Source organism: Poecilia reticulata, chromosome 7, assembly GCF_904066995.2.
Source record: "Poecilia reticulata chromosome 7, P_reticulata-male-v2, whole genome shotgun sequence".
In the NCBI taxonomy this organism is placed as follows: Eukaryota; Metazoa; Chordata; class Actinopteri; order Cyprinodontiformes; family Poeciliidae; genus Poecilia; species Poecilia reticulata.
Genome location: NC_088836.1, coordinates 18,023,753 through 18,042,293, shown reverse-complemented (window position 1 = coordinate 18,042,293; position 18,541 = coordinate 18,023,753). Strand labels below are relative to the sequence as shown.

The following is an 18,541-nucleotide window of genomic DNA, read 5'->3' as shown; positions in this document are numbered from 1 at the left end:
CGTTATTGCTTGGATTTTACGGCGCCACCTTAAGTCCTTCAACTTCACATTTTAAGGGAAAAAAAGAGCAATGCAACTTGGATGTAACGAGCAACGCGACAGTTTTGTAGAAATGTAGTGAAGTAGAAAGTACAGATACTTACTGTAATACTTACTGTAAAATGTAGTGGAGTAAAAGTAGAAAGTATCCATTATTAAATCTACTTAAGTAAAGTACAGATACACGAAAAACTTACTTAAGTACAGTACCCACCACTGCCTAAAGGAATGTGGACTGTGTGATCAGCTCCTCTGGGACCAAGGCAATTAGGTTGCTGTGTACTGCAGACTTCTGCCCAGGTCCCTCTTGAAAACGAGATCTGGATCTCAATGGGGTTTACCTGGTTAAATAAAGGAAATAAAAATAATAATAGAACATGAAACAAAAACAAAAAAATGGAGATTCTTCCATTACCTGCTCAAAAAATAGAAAAAAAGTTTCAACACCTCATCATCTCATTCTCATGAACTAAATATTGTTTTTGTTTTGTTTTTTACATTGGAGATGAAGAGTTTGACTCAGGTCAACACAAATGCAGCAAATACCACTGGTTGCTATTAAAAGTCCCAGCCATCATTAGCCATAACATAACTGCTAGCTGCCCAACCTAACACATTTCAAATGTTTTGCAGGACAATAATGCAGCAGCAGTACTGTAAAAACTCAAATGACGTTATGACAAAACATAAAATTAAACAATTTTAATTTTATTCTATGGAATTCGATTTACTTCTAGATTGTATTGCATCAGTGGCAGAATATAACCATTGCTTTTGTTGGCATCAAATGCAGTTTCGATTTTTATTTATTTTTTTTTTTGGAGATTCACTGGCACGTAGGGTAAGTAACAGAAACCCAGGTATTTATTGCCTTGGTGCTGCTCAGCACAAGGGTGTGGTGGGAAACTCTTACCTGCAGAACCTTTGCCAAAACAGTCGGGTTATGCTGAAAGCATGTGTTCCTATCGTCACTGCTCCCCCTCTAACTCTTCTTCTTTTCCTTGATCCTTTGACTCCTCCCCCCTTTTTTCATTCTTTCTCCTCCCAGTCTGACTCACGCCGTCTGCCTCACGGGCAAATGAGACGGTAAGCAGTCAAGTTCATCTTGTAACAAACCCCATTGCACTTTCAGCTGTAAATACTATGTGACACCAAAATATTTGCAGGTTCTTCATCGTAAAATGTCTCAAGGTTACGCAGGCTAAATGAAGAGCACATGCAAATAAAAATAATTTTGAGGGATAATGCATGGATTTGATCTAAACTAATGCGCTGCAGCTCTGTCTGTGCACATAAATGTCCTGCTGGGAAGATGAACATTTGACATAATGCAGATCTGTCTTTGGGATTTATTTTTATTTTCAGAAAAAGCTGTTTTAATTTTCACTACAGCTTTTATTCTGATGACTTGTTCAACTAGGATGATCAAATTTGCATTTATCATCAGCTGCATCAAACGACTCTTTGAACCTCTTATCCTCAGTTCACCTTTCAGCTGGAAAAGTTTGCAAGTTAAAACACAAACACTCTGCAGTTCTGCAACGGTCCCAACAATGACATATATTTAAATGTGCGCGGGCACTGCAATGTATGGCCTGTCATGGATTTCTCTCTCTCTCTCTCTCTCTCTCTCTCTCTCTCTCTCTCTCTCTCTCTCTCTCTCTCTCTCTCTCTCTCTCTCTCTCTCTCTCTCTCTCTCTCTCTCTCGCATGTGCTCCACCCTTTATCCCCACACCTGCATGTGAACTTTTCTTAGCCCTCTAAGGGGCGCGGTCCCCGAGGGAGGAGTCCACACCTTCTGCTCTGGGAACATTTACCATATGTGAGCTCTTTGGCTTACCCGCTGCACCCGTTGCTGCTGCGTTTCTTCATCGTGGGGCCTCAGCTCTCGTTTGGAGAACTCATTTGACCCACCCGCTCCAGGTCAGGGATCCGAGTTTGGGAAGATGATGGGGCTGCGATCGACCACGGACCCCGGGAGCGCGGGGGACACCTCGCTCATGACGCCGTCCGACAAGGACCTGAGCTCGGGACAGCAACGTGTGCTGAACCAGGTCAACACCATTAAGAGAGGCAAATCGAAGTACAAGAACGGCACGACGAGTCCCACAAGTATGGAAACCAATTTCTTTTAGTTATGTTAAGTCTCGTGGAGGAAAGTTAGTTTGAAAGTTTTCGGGTTTAGTTTTGCTGTCTGAGGAAAGGTGCGTCATTAAAATTTCCAGAGGTGTCACTCACCAAACTGGCTCCGTTCCCAGACTTTTTTTTTTTTTTTTTTTTTGATACGGTTAGGCACTCGTTTGATGTGTGTAGATGAAATCCGGGGGGGGGACGCTGCAATTTCTAGTCCAAACTAGTTCGGTGTGGGAGTGACGCTCGTGCACACACGCACACACTAAAAATGTTGACAAGACTATACCGTCGCAGTTTCGATAGGTTGGGACAACAAAATAGACTTTTCGAGACTTAAGTTGCTTGTACTTTATAAATGTCATGTCAAGCAGTCGACTATAATTGACGCTCCCCCCTCAGGTAGCAAGTCGTCAAACATCGTTAAAGCAAACATTTTCCAGGAATACAAAACGCCTGGAATTAGCCTGTCCTGCAAAACGCAGTGGTGGGAGCTGCTAAAATGTATAAATGTAGTAACGAGTACGACCTTTGCATAATCTGAAAAACATAGAGTGCAGTCTATTTAGTTCTGCTTATTTTATGTTGCTATGAAATCACAGGATTAGTGTGCTTAGTTAACACGCCGACAGCTTTACTGTTTTACAGCCACTTTGAGCATGAACACAAATGTCACTTAATAGTGAAATATTTGCCACGAAAAATAAGCGCGTGAACACAACATGAAATTGGATCACATGAAATAATTAAAATTGGCTAATTTATTCTAGAAATGAAAATCAAATGAAAACTGTTAAAAGTTCTTCTGCTGCAGTAAATTTACTGATTGTATGCATTTTTACAAGTTACATTTTTTTTGTTGGAAGCTAGAAATTAAATCCCTAATTTTATCTCAGTTTGAAAATAAACTGCAAAAATTTGTTTTTTTTTTATGCTGATTTACAATGTTTTCAAAGGTAATTAATTGGTGTGTTCACAGTTCTCAAACTCTAAATTATGGGAAGAAATAAGGATTGGAACCGCACACACATCTGAGTTCACAGGGCTGCTTTGAACTTTAATATCTGGGAGCTCACATGAACCATTTAGAGTTCCATACAAAAATGTTAAAGCAATGTATATACAAATTCACAATGCAGCAACAAAAATCATAATTATAGACATTTGCCTCTCTGAATTGAATCAGTTCTATCACACCAGTTGGTCAGATTACGGAAAAACGTTTAGCTTGTTTTAAGGTACCGTGTTTATGTTTAGGTTTTGAGGTGCAGAAGCTTTAGAAATTGTGTGTTTTGCCAAGCTGTTCAAAGTTAGAGGGAAACCAGTTCTTATTCGTAAACGAAACAGAGAAGTGTGTGTGTGTGTGTGTGTGTGTGTGTGTGTGTGTGTGTGTGTGTATACATTAAAATTGTTTTAAAACAGTACCTATTCTGTTTAAGTCAAATTTGTGTTTAGTTTAAAACAATCTATAAGAGTTGCCTGGTTGACTCTACTGCAAGACTTTGCTTTATTATTTTTTTTCAATATGCAGCATTTTTTTTCAATATGCAGCATTTTTTTTCTATCACGAGAGTTGTTTTCCTTAAAATCATGGCACATTTTAATTAAAAAAATTATTTCACTCCTCAAACGCTTAAATACTTATTCCTAATTTCAACACATAGTAGTTAGTGGTTTTACTAATGTGTTTATTTTAACTTCATTTAGCCTTGAAGGCATTTTTCTTTATGCCAGGTAGACTTTTTTTCCACTCTGAATAATTTGAAGGGTAAGGAAACAATTTTTCAAGCAGAAATCTTGTCACTCAGCCCAGAACAGCCGTGAGTCCGAGACCTTGTCTCATCTCTCTACAACATCCATCCTCTTGATTCTGACAATTTCATGTCTGTTTTTCATTCTAGCTTTAGAACTGTCAGACTATTAAAATAAAAGCCATATCTAAGGTTTGGAGTGTATGTATAAACTTTTCTTTTTTTTTTTAAAGGATTCAGTGGTTTTACTTTCTCGTTTCTCTTTTATTTCCACAGGCCCTGCTCCACCGACTTCAAAAACCTCTGACTTTGGGCTGTTCAAGTATAGGGCAGCTAGCACCTACAGCCGCTCCAACTCCAGCGGGTCAGCCGGTTTCCACAATAAGGTAACTGTTTCTCTCTCTGTCTCTCTTTCTGTGTCAGCATCATGTGTCGGTAATCGGAGCACAGACTTCTGCTTCTTTCAAAGACTCTACAAGAAAAGACCATATTATAGTTTGTTAAAGTGACAAAGATGAAGTACTTCTGTTAAATAGTTGGCTCATTTCATCTTCATCCTTAACACTACATGATTTACCTCAAATATTTCCTATGGACCTTTTGCAGCCACATGATCTTGGGCCCCCCCATATCCGTGCAGGAGGGCAACAATGACTACTGCTAGCTGATAAGTTGTCAATATAACGCGCTTAATCTTAAATGTATTTGTAATATGTAAAAGAAAAAGCGATGCAGGACTTTGCTACTAATTGTAAATGCTATGACAACTATATAAGGTCAGGAAAAAGGTTATTAAAAAATAGTGAGATAGAGGGAAGCACCCCTAATTAGCAGCCCTGTTGTTAGTATTAATGGCAACGAGTCTGTGTGTTGATGTGTGTGTGTATATATATATATATATATATATATATATATACTATGTTGGATATAATTTGAGAAGAAATGTCTTGCAAATTGCTGCAACAAGTCATTAAAAGCCGATTTGGGGTGAATGGCTAGAAATAGACTTAAAAGAATCAAATTTCTTACATTGAGGAAAGACATAAAAAAATAATTTGCTGAACTACATGCTTTTTTTCCCCTTCCTATTTTGTATTACCTGAAAGCAGTAATTGAAATCCTTACTGAGGGTGTTAACCAAAACATGTTGCTGAGAAACCAATATGTAATATTCTGAGTTCACATTATGGCAGCGTTGAGTAATGGATAATTTATATTGCTGATAAAAGCAAGTTCATTTTTATAGCACCATTGATTCACAAGATAATTGAGTGTAAGAAGATAATTGAGAGAGATTAGAATACTTCATAACCTGAGTTAGGAGAAGATAAGATAAGATATTCCTTTATTAATCCCACAGTGGGGAAATTTACATTGTTATAGCAGTATAAAGGACAGAGCAGGACCAATATAAAAAAAATATATATATATATATATACACAGTGAAATTAAGTGAGCTTAGAAATACTGAAAGTGTTGTTTGAAATATAAATAAATTCCAGGTTTATTGCTTGTAGTGGAGAGTAGTGAACTACTGAGAAGCAATTAGATACTTAATTTGAAGTGTTTCAAAAAGGATCCTCGAGGAGCCCCCTATGCGATCTCAAGATTAGTATTTATGGCGGCTGAACATTAAAAAGTCACCTCCTCTGAGCATCAGGACATGGTTTTTACTCTGAACAAGTTGTGCTCTAGTTTGAGGGTCCAGTGAAGGAGGTTTGTCTTGTTCATGAGTGATGAAAGGTTGGAGCAGGAGATGTGTAGGCAAATTATGTCCACATCTGCAGTTTTGCAGGTGTCAGATTGGCTCGTCATGGTAAAGAAGGGATTGAGCCAAAAACCTAAAGTCTCCAATTTACCGGTCAATTTATATTCAAACTTTCCCCCCTGGCCATGAGACATGAATCATGATCAATAGAACAAGATCCTGAATACAAGTCACTATGGTCTCCCTTAGAATGAGCCGGAGTGTGTCTACATGCAAAGGCTTGACTGAGTTTCCCTCCAGCATACATTACCTCAATGACCCGGTCTCTGATAACTGACAGACAATGAATGGCTAGATATTTGAACAAACAGAGTAGCTGCAATGCTTTGCAGAAAAACTAATTAGTTTTTTTTTTTTTTTGCATACATATGCTTGTGTGTTTGTTTGCTTTTGTCAATAGCTGTGTAAAAAGAAAAGTGTCACTCTCTGTTACAAAACTCCTGATTCAATATGCGTGTACTAAGATGAACTATTCTGTAATCCAAATTTCAGTAGGGTGTGTTTACGTGGCTTTTTGTTTGGGTGTGTGCATGTATTTATGGTGATTTGGCCTGACCTGACCTGACCTGCTTACACGGAAGTGAGGCATTTCTAGGGAACATGTTGGTGTTGCCTGTTCTGATGAAGGTGCACAATCCACACCTCATGTTGTGCCGTATTTTATTTCTCTGTAAGAATAATTTTGGATATGTTCAGCTATGGTGAACAGCATGTGCAACTTTATGTAGCTTATTCCCTGAAATCCAGGAAAGAATAATAATGTGCTAAAGTGAATTGCCATCATTGCTGAATTAGTAGTCCACAAAAATGTATATGTTTAATTTCCGAGTTGAAACCCCCCCCCCCCAAAAAACATTTAGTTAATATTTTACAGACGTGAAACTTGTTTATTCAGTGGCCGATCTCCGTTTATTCTTGCCTTCAGGGACTCATTGAGCTAGAAAGATCAGTGACGTTTATCTTGTAATCTCTGTAGTTTCCTGTTATTTTAGGAGCCACAGCCTCTGTTAGATAATACTTTATAAACACTGAATGTCGTTGTACATGCAAGATCATTTGATGATAGCATACGTTTCAATTTTTGGCTGCTGTAGAATTATTTTACGGTAAAATATGAGTCTATCTTATTTGACAACTTGCCCGAAGCTGAGAAACACAGCATTAAAGGGAGGCGTGTTTAAAAGCTGCTAAACTGGCTTTTATTAAAACCTTAAGTTTTCTCCAGAACTGTGTTTCTTCACCCCACTGCATATCCATTGCGTTTCTCATACAGTTCTAATTCAGTCAGTGAATCTTACTTGATCCAGTTTAGACCACATGCAACAACTCGCTGTATCTGTGGATGTTTCCAAATACTGCTTCAAAGAAGCTAAAGATATTCAAACGTTATTTTGAATATCTTTTTCAATTTTTCCTGCCAAGTCCCTTGGTGATATGCGTGTGCTTTCTCAGCACCGTGTCAGGCTTAAAACACCAGGAGATCAACTGTGCAAGCCTCTTCCTATAACTTTCACATAACCTAGTTCTCCTTCCTGATTAATTAAATATGTCAAAATGTCAGCTGCAGACAGGTGGAACTTTGATTAATGACTTTTCTGCAAAGAGAAAGTTGCTTCTTTCTTCACTGATGTTCATTGATCAAGTTTTTACTGGACATTTTTTCCCTGCCAAACCTTTAATTTTTATGTAACAATGTTTGTATTCATCTCTTGTGTCGCTCAGACTCTTCTGAATTTGACTCCGTCCTACTTGGGAATATTCAAATAATGTGCGTGGGTGTTTGTGTGCTAGCCTGGCCATTAGCTTCCAGTGCAACGCTGCTCAAAAAAAGGGGCCAATCAGAAAACAGGAGAAGTTGTGAGCGATCACATTGATTTTCTGTTTTAGAAATGACACCAGAGGAATTGAACAAAGCCATTCAGTCCCTGTTGGCCACGCTTTCACACATTGAATTAACATTAACAAAAGTTTATGACCTAACTATGGTTAGTTTATGAACCAACAAAAGTTAGTTTATGAAACTAACCAAACAAATGTATTTTGGCTGTCGTTCTGTTATTGTCGTATCAACCTTCCAGACCTCTCAGATCTTCTGGTTCTGGTCTTCTTTGCATCCCCAGAACCAGAACCAGAACCAAACACGGAGAAAGCAGCGTTCAGCTTCTATGCACCTCTAATACCAAACTACCTACCAGAAAACGTCTGAGACACAGAGTTCAGTTAATTCAAGGCTAAGATCTCGCCTGTTTACAGCTGCCTCCGATTAGCAGTAACTGGAACATTGATCAACATATTTATGCATTTTCTTGATATTTGGCAAAGTGTAATGTTTACTGCTTGTTTCAGACTTGATGACTGTATGATGCTTTTATGATTTAAATCACTTTGAATTACCTTGACACTGAAACGTTCACCAGATGTTCCAATAATTGTGAAAGTTGTTTTATCCTAAAAGTCTGTTTTTCAAATGATGCCTTATAAGAAAAAGAAGGAACAGAGCTAAAAAAAAAAACAACAGCACACATACATGGATCAAAAACACTAAATAAAACTTTATTATGTAGTTGGTCACAGTCTCTAGAAGACAGCATCACATCCAGCAATCTGGTCAACCACACCTCTTCACTGAAATAGGAATTTCTGTCATCTACTCACTCAGAGTCCCTTTCACTAACTGACTGGCTCTTAAGTTAGTTCTCTATGGCGCAAAGCTTTTGGCTAAGAAGGGAGTTCGCTTAGAGCAATTTGAGAATCTTTAAGAACACACCCCAGGAATGTTTGCGGTCTTCAGCCAAAAACTGTTGTATTCATTTTTGATTTGTTTTCTCTCATTTTTGGGACCATAACCAATAACTTCAGTTTTATTCTGTCCTGCAATTCATGTAAATGTTCAGAAGACTCGAAGTCTAACAACTAAAAGTACGAAGGGAAGATTAGTCAGCTCCAACATGGAACAAGTCAACTCCTCATCCTGGACAAAAAGCCCCAATGGGCTGAAACCCAGTCAGAGTGACCCCTCTTTGATTTCAGCTCGTCTTGCTCCGGCACCTAGCATGGTGAGTAGCTCTTGCTGCAGTGTTCTTGCCAGATTCCAAAATAATACCGAAATAATTTTGTTAACTATTATTCTTTTTCTAGAAACCCAAAGGGCAGATCAATTCAAGCCAAATCCAAGTTACTAAAGAGACCCGTTCAACAATTAATGGCCCGTCTTTCACCGAGAGTCAATCACGCATTTTCCGGCCACCTTCCAACCAGTCTCAAACCAATGGCAAGTTGGGCTCCATTAGGGTGTCCCAAATCGAGCAGTCATCCATGTGAGTTTAGTTAGTTTACTCCTTGCCTTTTGCTTTGATTCATTATATTTATTAGGCATTCTTTTTTCCTCCCCTTTAAATTCTGAACACATAATTGCCAACTGTGTCTTCAATTCCTATGTGTTTTCTTATAGGGTGAACTCTACAGGAAACATGCAAGATAATTTAACCTTATATCAGGCCCTGGATTACCTGGTGAGCTCTGATGAGAGCTACCAGCAATGTGGGGCCAACTATATCCAACATGTCTGCTTCAGTAACGAATCAGTCAAAGACGAGGTTGGTATACCGCATGCATCCTGTTGCCAGAAGGAATCGCATACAATGTAGGGTCTTTTATAACTGGGCGAATGGAGGCATGTTTGCAGAAACACAGCATTTAACGAACAATGGAATGGTTTAGAGCAAAGTGAATTTTATTTTTTCAAAGTCTAGTGTAAAATTAGTTGCTAAATTCTCTTGACAGCTGATCTTCACAAATGCTTTCCATCCATGAGTTTGAGCTATTTTGCCATGAATAATAATGAAACATTTCAGTTTAGATATGCAGACGAGGTAAACATCCAATAAAAAGGAACAAACTCGGGGGACTCCACACAAATACATGCCACACTTTTTACATTTTTTTACTTCTAATTAAACACTTTATCCTTTTCCTCTTACTTTGCAGCTCTGTGCATACTTTGTGTTTATCACATAAAATGTAAAAAGGGGAAGAAAAAAAAGGCATTTAGTTGCACCAAGGGGAAGGAGTGCTTTACAAGACACGCTAGTGAATACTATTGTCAGTTTGTTCATACTTGGAAATGACAGAAACTAGATTTTTGATATTTAAATTTTTTTTTTTAACAAAATCAAAGCTTTATGTTGATTGTGAAAAGATATATTTATTCTCTCTGATGAGAATAAAATTGTCACTTCATCAAAAATGGCAGCTTTGAAAAAAATCCTGAGAAATCGCTCTAATCATAAACCAGAAATAACAGGTTGTCTCCCAATCACAATTTTTTGTTGCAGGTTTACACGTATAATGGAATTCCACGGTTGGTGAACATGCTGGACAGCAGCAACCCAAACTTACTAAGGGCTGCTTCTAGTGCTCTGAGAAATCTCGTCTTCCAGCACGATGAAAACAAGAAGGAAGTTCAGAATTCCGGTGGCGTAGCTAAGATCCTGAACCAAATGAAGAACACAAAGTCTACTGAAACGCAGAGACAACTCGCTGGTAGGGACGCCTGATCTCAAAAATTAAGGCTGGATTTTACTGAGAAAACAGGACATTGTTATATTGTTTTTGAATATTATGACGATTATATGCAATTAACCAGCTGATCTGTAGCATCTCAGTCTCTAAGGTTTAAATTAGGTGTGGGTATTAAATTAGGGCCTACCAAATATTTAATCCCACTAGTTCTTTATGGTTGTGGCATTATACACAGTGAAATTATGATGAATCATGCAGCTCTGCTTAGAATTATTTTTAATCTAAAGACAAAGATACTCATTTTACTGGACTTAATAGTTAAGATTTGTTGAAAGAGTGATGCATTTACACATTAGAAAGGAACAGTGAGAACTGTGGGATTAGGAAAAGTGTTTTAGTAGTTGCGTAAAATGCTGATGCATTAAAACAGTAATATATATGTATTTTTTAAAAAAAGGCCTACTCTGGAACCTGTCTTCCGTTGACGACCTGAGGACTGAGCTGACTTCGACAGCACTTATCGCTCTGACTAAGAATGTGGTGGTGCCATTTAGCATCCCAAAGGATGACGCAGAACATGTAGATCCAGAAGTCTTTTATTTTGCCACCGGCTGCTTGAGGTAAATATATTTCTTCCTTCTGTGTTTGCATTTGTAAAATTTTTCAGAGCATCAAAATGTATCGGGTAAAAACAAAGTTGAGTAAATACAACGAACAGTTTTCAAATATCATTCCATTTATCAGGGGAAAAAAAGGCATTAAAAAAAACAACATAGGCTATATGTGAAAAAGTAATTACCTCTAAACCTAATAACCTGTTGTGCATCCTTGATGTCTATCAGATCTTTGCAGGACCTTCCATTGAGTTTTATCACGTTGCCATGGCTCAGCTCCTCTTTGGAGAATCATTTTTAAATTACCCACATAGAAGGATTTTTGCACATGAACAACCATTTGAGGTCTTGCCGCAGCCTCTCAGTCAGATAGTCAAACTAAACAGATGTTTTTGGAGCATATAGGACTTGCTTTTGATCTCTGTCCAGCTGCATAACGCAAATGTGTCCAAGTTTCTGGTTACAAACTGGTGCTTTCTATTGGGCAGCAGAATGTATGGTTCCATCAGCAAGTTGTCCAGGTCCTAAAGCGACAAACCGGTCCCAGACCATCACATCGCCACCTCTGTGTTAACCTGCTGCGATGGTGTTATGTTTATGAAATGCTATTAGTTTTACACCAGATAGATGTGTTGGAGACAACCTTTGTCTTGTCAAATTACAGAGTATTTTCCCAAAAGTGTTGGGCATCACCAAGAAGCTTTTAGACTTGTTCATTCATGTTTTGCCAGTCGTCCAAACGCTCTAAAATGAATTGTGTTTGGTTAGCCACTATTGGGATTTCACAGCTGATTTTTGCCATTCGATAGGTTGGTTTGAAAATCTTTTTTTCCCTGTGATAAATGCTATTATAACTTAATTATATCTATATATTTTGGTATTTACTCAGGTAATATTCAACATTAAAATTAGCTTGAACTGAAAATCTGTTTTTACATTTTCTGACCATTTGTGTGGTGCATGTACATGAAACCACGTAATAATGAGCAATGATGAATGATGTGCATGTAGGAACCTGAGCAGCGGCTCATCACCTCACAGGCAAAAAATGAGAGAGTGTGAAAACCTTATTGAGGCCCTGGTGACATACATTTCATCATGTGAGAAGGAAGGGAGACTAGATGACAAGGTAAGCGTAAATAAACACACTTCGTCACAACCGTCATTGTTGGTGTCGTTTAAATAAATAATTTTGAGTTTAAATGTACCTGCACAGTTGGAGTATTTACCAAGCTTCATTATTATGTAGAATCCCTTTTATTAGTATTTCTTATTTGTGTTAATTTTGGTTCAGGGACTGGTGCATGTAGCCTGTTGCTACATGTCTCAGCTAACAAATATAGTTATAGAAAAAATTACTTTAGGACATGTTGTCCTGCATGATCTGTTTTATTTCTTGTTTTCATTTTATAGCCTTTGGAGAACTGTGTGTGCACTCTCCATAACTTGACATACCAACTATGGAAAGAGTGTCCGGAGGCTTCATACTCAGCAGAGGTTCGATCTGATAATCATGAGGGTAGGAAAAGCCCCACAGTTGGATGCTTCAGTCCTAGAAGCAGAAAAGCTAAAGATGCGGTGGGTGTTAACCAAGAAGCGTGACCCAAATCACGATGACCACATTTTAGGTCCTAAACTGCTTTTCTCTCTGCTCAGATTTTCTCAAACCTACCACAAGACTTAGGAGAAGGCAGTGATGAGACAACCCTGGGATCAGAGGTGAAGTGGTTGTACAACTCAAAAGCCACAGATGCGTATGTTGCGCTGCTCAAGTCGTCCGAAAACGATGTCATTAAGGAGGCCAGCTGCGGTGCCATGCAGAACCTCACTGCAAGCAACCATAAGGTTAGTAGTAGAAAATGTTAAAAACTAAATCTGTGTAAATATGAACAGCTTCACTGAAGTGGTACATACAACTGAAATGTATGTACACGTCTTGTGTTTCAGGGGTCTGTAGCTGTGAGTGAACATTTGCTCAACCAACTTTCAGACAATTGTCTCGTGCCCAGTCTATTGCGGTCCAAAGTTACTCAAAAGACGTATGCCTCTCTTCTGGATAACATGTCTCGCAAACCCAGTTTGCTAACCCAGATGGGTAAGAAGCTACCTTTATTTTCAAATAGGATGGACTGTTTCCAGATGTAAAAGCCATGGTAGACTCATGATCCTCCCATTTTCTAACACACTTAGCCTTGCAGGGCCGCAAGGGGTGCTGGTTTATATCTCCAGCAGTCAATGGGCGAGAGGCAGGGTACACGCTGGACAGGTTGCCAGGCCAACACAGAAACAGACAGGACAAACAACCATGCACAGATAACACATTCACACATCAGGAGAATTTTAGAGATACCAGTAAACCTGACAGTCATGTTTTTTGACTGTGGGAGGAAGCCGGAGTACCCGGAGAGAACCCACACATGCACAGGGAGAACATGCAAACTCCATGCAGAAAGACCCCGGGCCGGGAATCGAACCCAGAACCTTCTTTCTACCAACTGCGCCTTTGTGCGTCATATTCATATATAAAATTTTCCTTAATGGATTTTTTTCTTTTTTCATAATGATAATCATGACTTACACCTGAGAACCTCAAATGAATTAAAATATTACAACAGGACCATTAAGAAATTATTTTCAATTAACTCACAGGTAACAAATATGACAATAAAATCAGTTCATTCCAGTATTATTAATGTGCACATTGATATTGTGATGATACTGTGCAACCCTTACCGAAAAACATGCATATTAAAAAAAACTATATCTAAGTCTCTCTTTTTAGAAAAAGCTGTCTTTCGGTTCAAGCATATGAATGGAAAACTGAGTGGAAGAAAGAAAATCTAGCTTAAAAAAAGGTGCACAAGCCACAGGAATAACCACAGCATTGAGAGGACTGTGAACCAAATTAAACTAAAATGTTTGAGGGGGAGATTCACAATGAGTGACTTGAATTTAGTCAGAGCTTCAGGAGTCACAATATGTTCATTAAGAAGTAAATGGATTGGCCTTGTCAAACCTCATCTTTTAAGATGAGAGTAAATTTAGATGTTTTTTTAGGAATGCATGTGCCAGGGTCCGGAGGAAGCGAAACGAGACGGAGGATCCAAGTTGCCAGAGGTCCAGTTTGAATTTTTTGACAGTGATGCTTTGGGGAATCATTGTCATTGTGTTCGATCAGAGACTGTGATTTTAGTTTCCAGCAGGGCAGGAGACCTGCGCACTCTACTAATCTAAAAAATATCTCAATTTATTAAGATGCACCTGTATGTCTATGGAGCATACACTGACTGCACTCAATGTCATGAATTTCATTTATGTGAAATAAGGTTTCACCATGTCTCTTCTCTGTAGCACCGAAGATTTTGCCTGAACTTGGGAAGGCTTTGGCTGACACCGAATGGCAAAAAGAAGCAGATCCTGATAGTGTTGCAACTGTTTGCAAAGTGTTACCTAGACTGCTGCTGATAGACCGGCACCTCAGCAAGAAGACCATGACTCCAAATTGTATTAAGGCACTGCAGGATTTAAGTAGTAGAGAGTGAGTTTGTTTTTGTTTGTTTGTTTTCAAGCTATTCTGTAGACTTGCTCAAGTGTCACTTTGTTCTTCCCAACTGATCATTGTCTCTTCGTTATAGTTCCAAAAACACTGGATCCCTTGCAGCCTCAAAACTACTATACAACTTGTGGACAGATAAGTGTCTGAGAACCACCATAAAACATGTAAATTTATAAATCACTCTTTAACCTGTACCTGATTAGGGACCTTTTCTTCTCCAGCAGACATGACATGAACTTGGGCCAGCTTTACAGTTCAGAGCAGACGTTCACACACACCGAACAGAAACACATGCCCCTCTCCTGATAAGACCAGACATCTCATTATTTTAGCTCAGTTAAAAACACTAATATCGTATCTGTTGGCTAACTTTCGCAAAAAGACAAGGAATATGTGATTAATATGATTTATTTATCTCTTCAAAATTACAAATGTACATGCAGAATGATTACTCTGCCTTGAAACAAGGGAAAGCTCAGATAATGATGGCTTTTCTCTTTTTTTGGGGGGAAGGGGGGAACTTCGGATTGGTTAGCTAACACATTTAAGCTATTTGGAGGCTACAGGTGGAACGCATTGCTTTCTTGTTTGACACGATGTGAAAGTTAAAAGAAACCAGCCAAAGTATCAGGAAGATAATTGTGGAGCTGCAAATGTCTGGTACATCCTTGGGCACAATTTTTCAAATAATTATATGCAAGAAGGTTTTTTTATTTTTTTATGTTATTTGATGTAGATGTCTGGTTTCAGCAATTTGGTGGGTGTTTTTAATTACTCCTCTGGCTGATGGAGACACTTTCTCCTTCCTTCTACCACACCCAAGATTTTGGTCATTTCACAAACAATAAGACTGGAATCCTGGCAGACAGGCTGGTTAATCCCCTCAGTTGTGGAGAAAGTCGTAACAGAGGGGAGCAAAGAGGATTGGAAGAAAGTAAAATATTCTCCGCAGAGCATTTTTTCGCATGAGCGCAAATAGTTATATTTATGTAACTATTATTAGACAAACTCAGATGTCACAAAACCTAAACAGACGAGTAGAGCAGGTTGCAGGGTGGAGAAACATCAGATTCTCTCACTTGTAATATCCCAGAGGCTCTTTCCAATTGCTGACACTGTACATTGCTTCTCTTTTGGTGGCACTGGTGAGAGTAGTCGAACTGATTTTTTTTCCAAACTTTGCTCTCTGCAGCTGAAATTTGACAAATTCCAATTTGTCAGTCCAACAACCATAGACGCCATCAAGCTCTCCACGCCTTGAGTCGATGAATGTCCGCCCCAAGATTAACAAGAGGTAAGCCTGCCTCTGAACGCTGATTCAAATTTGACATCTCCCATGTAGGCAGTATAAGCCAAACGAATCAAAAAAGGTATTAGGGCTTATTATCTTAGCTGCTTCTTTCTCTTTCTATGTGTCTGCTTGCAGAAGGAAACCCGCCTGATCAGAAGCTTCTGCAGCCACACCCTTAAAATCTTCACTGCCAACCTTGTTGGGAGAGCCTATGAGTTATGCCCTTCATACACTATGCATATAGAGTGGAGAGAGTTTAGCCCCGCGAATAATCAAAAGTTGTAATTTAATTTTAAAATGTTTGTGCGTTTCGGTAGGCTAAGTGTGAGAGGTAGGCGAGCGTTAGCGCTAAAATCAAAATTCATGCAGCCTTCAATACACATAACCACTTCATGGATTGTGACTTGCAGCGATTCACAAGTTGCATCGCTGTGAAATATTACAATGTTATCAGTTACTAGTGTGGCTAGAACATAACACATTCATGGTGATGTTTAGAACTGACATATACATCAGAAACATGAAAAAAGTTAAGAAATATGTTTGGGGTTTTTTGTTGTTTTTTTTAAATGTGCACGTGGAAAATTATGTGTTTTTAGTAACATCAAGCAAAAATAATACAAAAAAGATTCAGTTTGAGGTCAAAATAAGTACACCGCCAGCTTATATCATGAACACAATAGTCAGAAAATATCATGTTCACATATAAAAAATGTATTTGTTGTTGATGTTAAAAATGCTATGTTTCTGTAATTGTGTATATATATGTATACATGTTATTCTATTACAAAAAAAACATGCATATAAACATGTGTGTGAAAGGTCCATATTTCACATATGGATCTGGCTACTAATTTTGCTTCTTTGCCATTTCATCCAGTTTGAACCCATTACTTCCTTTAAAAGCTTTCTTTTGTGACAAAATGATAGCTACACTCATTCAACATTTTCACAAACATTAATTCTATTTTTTATTCAATGATCCCAACTTCTTTAAAGTCTCTTTGCACTAGATGATCTATAACGTACATAAGATTCAGCTCATCAGGCCCAAAACAATCATACATTTTCAGAACAAAAAACCCATAATTTTCTCCCAGGTTTGAAATGGAAGTGGGTTTGGACAAACTGGCATTGTGTGGCTACTAACTGGGAGTGTGACTTCTCTTGACACATTCATGTCATTTGCAAGCTTCTTTTTAATTTTTGGTTTTTGTGGATCAATTTTTTTAAAAGTGATAAATATGCCACTTCTGATTTTCTGATTTTTATGCTTTACACCAGGCAGCAACTTCACTACAGTTATATATCAGTGGTCTTCATTGGATACTTCTAGGTTTCTTAAGATGTGCAGTACTGGGAGGGGAGGGGGATTCTTCTGTTTTCATTGCCCTGTCATTGAATGTGCATATTGTATAATTTGTATTTCTGACATAGGTTTGTGTTTTTTCAACATTGACTTGAATTTTTATGAGAAACCAGAAAAAATGGAGGCAACGTGGTAGCATGAGCGATGGCATGAGCAGGTCATGCATTCAAAGGAGTTTTGTGCAGCAGCAAAGAGTCAGGCCTGTCAGCCACTGCCTTATGGCAGGTGGAGCCAGCGATGTGGGATGTTGGCGACACTCTCTTAAGTGTTCTTTTATGTAATTTAGCTAATTGCAGAGCTGGAAACAAAAAAAAGGCTGTTCCCTTTTATGTAAGCATAATGAATTATGAGTTGAGCTCAAATCGTCAGGCAGGAGGAAGACACAGAGATGGTTAATTTAGTTTTTTTTTTTTTTGTCCAACTCGTATCATGTTTTCTCTCTCTCTCTTGTAACCTAACAGCGTTATGGGGTCTTTGCATGGTATCTGTTTTATCACAGAGCTACTGTCTATTTCTTCAAATAAAATAAAAAAAAGAAAACAAACATGTTTCCTGTTGGTGCAGATTGTGTAACAAACAGCAAAGGACATCTCAGCTATTCGTTAAGGTGGTTGGCAGCTGTTAGGATTCTCTATCAACCTTAAAGTGAAAGACATTGGACATTTTTATACTTGGCTGTCTTAAGGTTCCTCTGCCTTTTGGCTCAATCACCTTCAGTATTGTTAGGAATGTTTTTTTTTTTGTTTTTTTTTGAGAATTGTGTATGTTACATTTTATGAGGAGCTTTGTTGTTACTTTACATGCAAAAATAAACAGCTATGCAAGCGAAGAACGTCAAGGTTGTCTGTTTCTTCGGGACATAACTTCTGCAGTATTTACAAATGAAATGACTGCACAACCGTATTTGTGGTGCGTGTTTAGAGTTTGGTGTCTGTTTTCAGATTTATTGGTTGATATCTTCAACTAATTAAGCACCAGGCTCTCATTCCAGTAGAGTTCCTGTGGTTTGTGCGTGTCTTTCTCTTGACTAAGAGAGCAACTGTGACAGACAAACGGGAGACTTTGTTTTGTTGTTTTCAAAAATAGTTTTCGTCTGCACGATTTACTCATTTTTAAACGTACACGTACAAATAATCTAGTGCAATTTATGTTTTCTGTGCGCGTAACGATTTTATTCTATTTCGTTTTTAGTTTCAGATTCTTAAGGGCAAAAACCTGCTGTAATTAATACAGTGCAGCTGATGTACAAAAAAATCATTTTGACACATTTGATAGTTTGAAATGTTGTTGGAGGAGGAGCTTGCTTCTTCCAGAAGCACTTTCCCACCCAGATTAAGGAAATGCATATGAGGATGATTCATTCTCTTTCAACTGTGTACGGTGGAGGGGAGAGAGCGGCGTGCAGGGTGGATGTCTGGGCGTCATTCCAAGGTGCATCAGTGTCGCTCGTGTCCGAGCCTGTCTCAGAGCAGGGAGATTGTCCGTTCCCGACTTTGCTCTTG

At 38.5% G+C, this 18,541-nt stretch overlaps 1 protein-coding gene across 2 annotated transcripts; it reads left to right on the top strand.

Annotated features, from left to right (window-relative positions):
- Positions 1–1,798: 1,798 nt before the first annotated feature.
- On the top strand, positions 1,799–17,877 carry pkp1a (plakophilin 1a). Of its 2 annotated transcripts, none has more exons than XM_017305734.2 (15): positions 1,799–2,151; positions 4,197–4,306; positions 8,586–8,744; positions 8,827–9,005; positions 9,140–9,284; positions 10,023–10,230; positions 10,667–10,829; positions 11,835–11,952; positions 12,237–12,401; positions 12,480–12,668; positions 12,771–12,918; positions 14,175–14,361; positions 14,459–14,543; positions 15,572–15,673; positions 15,806–17,877. In XM_017305734.2, the coding sequence occupies exons 1-14, from the start codon at positions 1,986–1,988 to the stop codon at positions 15,638–15,640; spliced, it is 2,091 nt and encodes a 696-aa protein (XP_017161223.1). In that variant the 5' UTR covers positions 1,799–1,985; the 3' UTR covers positions 15,641–15,673; positions 15,806–17,877. The 2 variants fall into 2 exon arrangements, with proteins under 2 accessions (XP_017161223.1, XP_008412004.1); XM_008413782.3 differs by having other exon boundaries at positions 1,800–2,151; positions 8,583–8,744.
- The last annotated feature ends 664 nt before the right edge of the window (positions 17,878–18,541 follow it).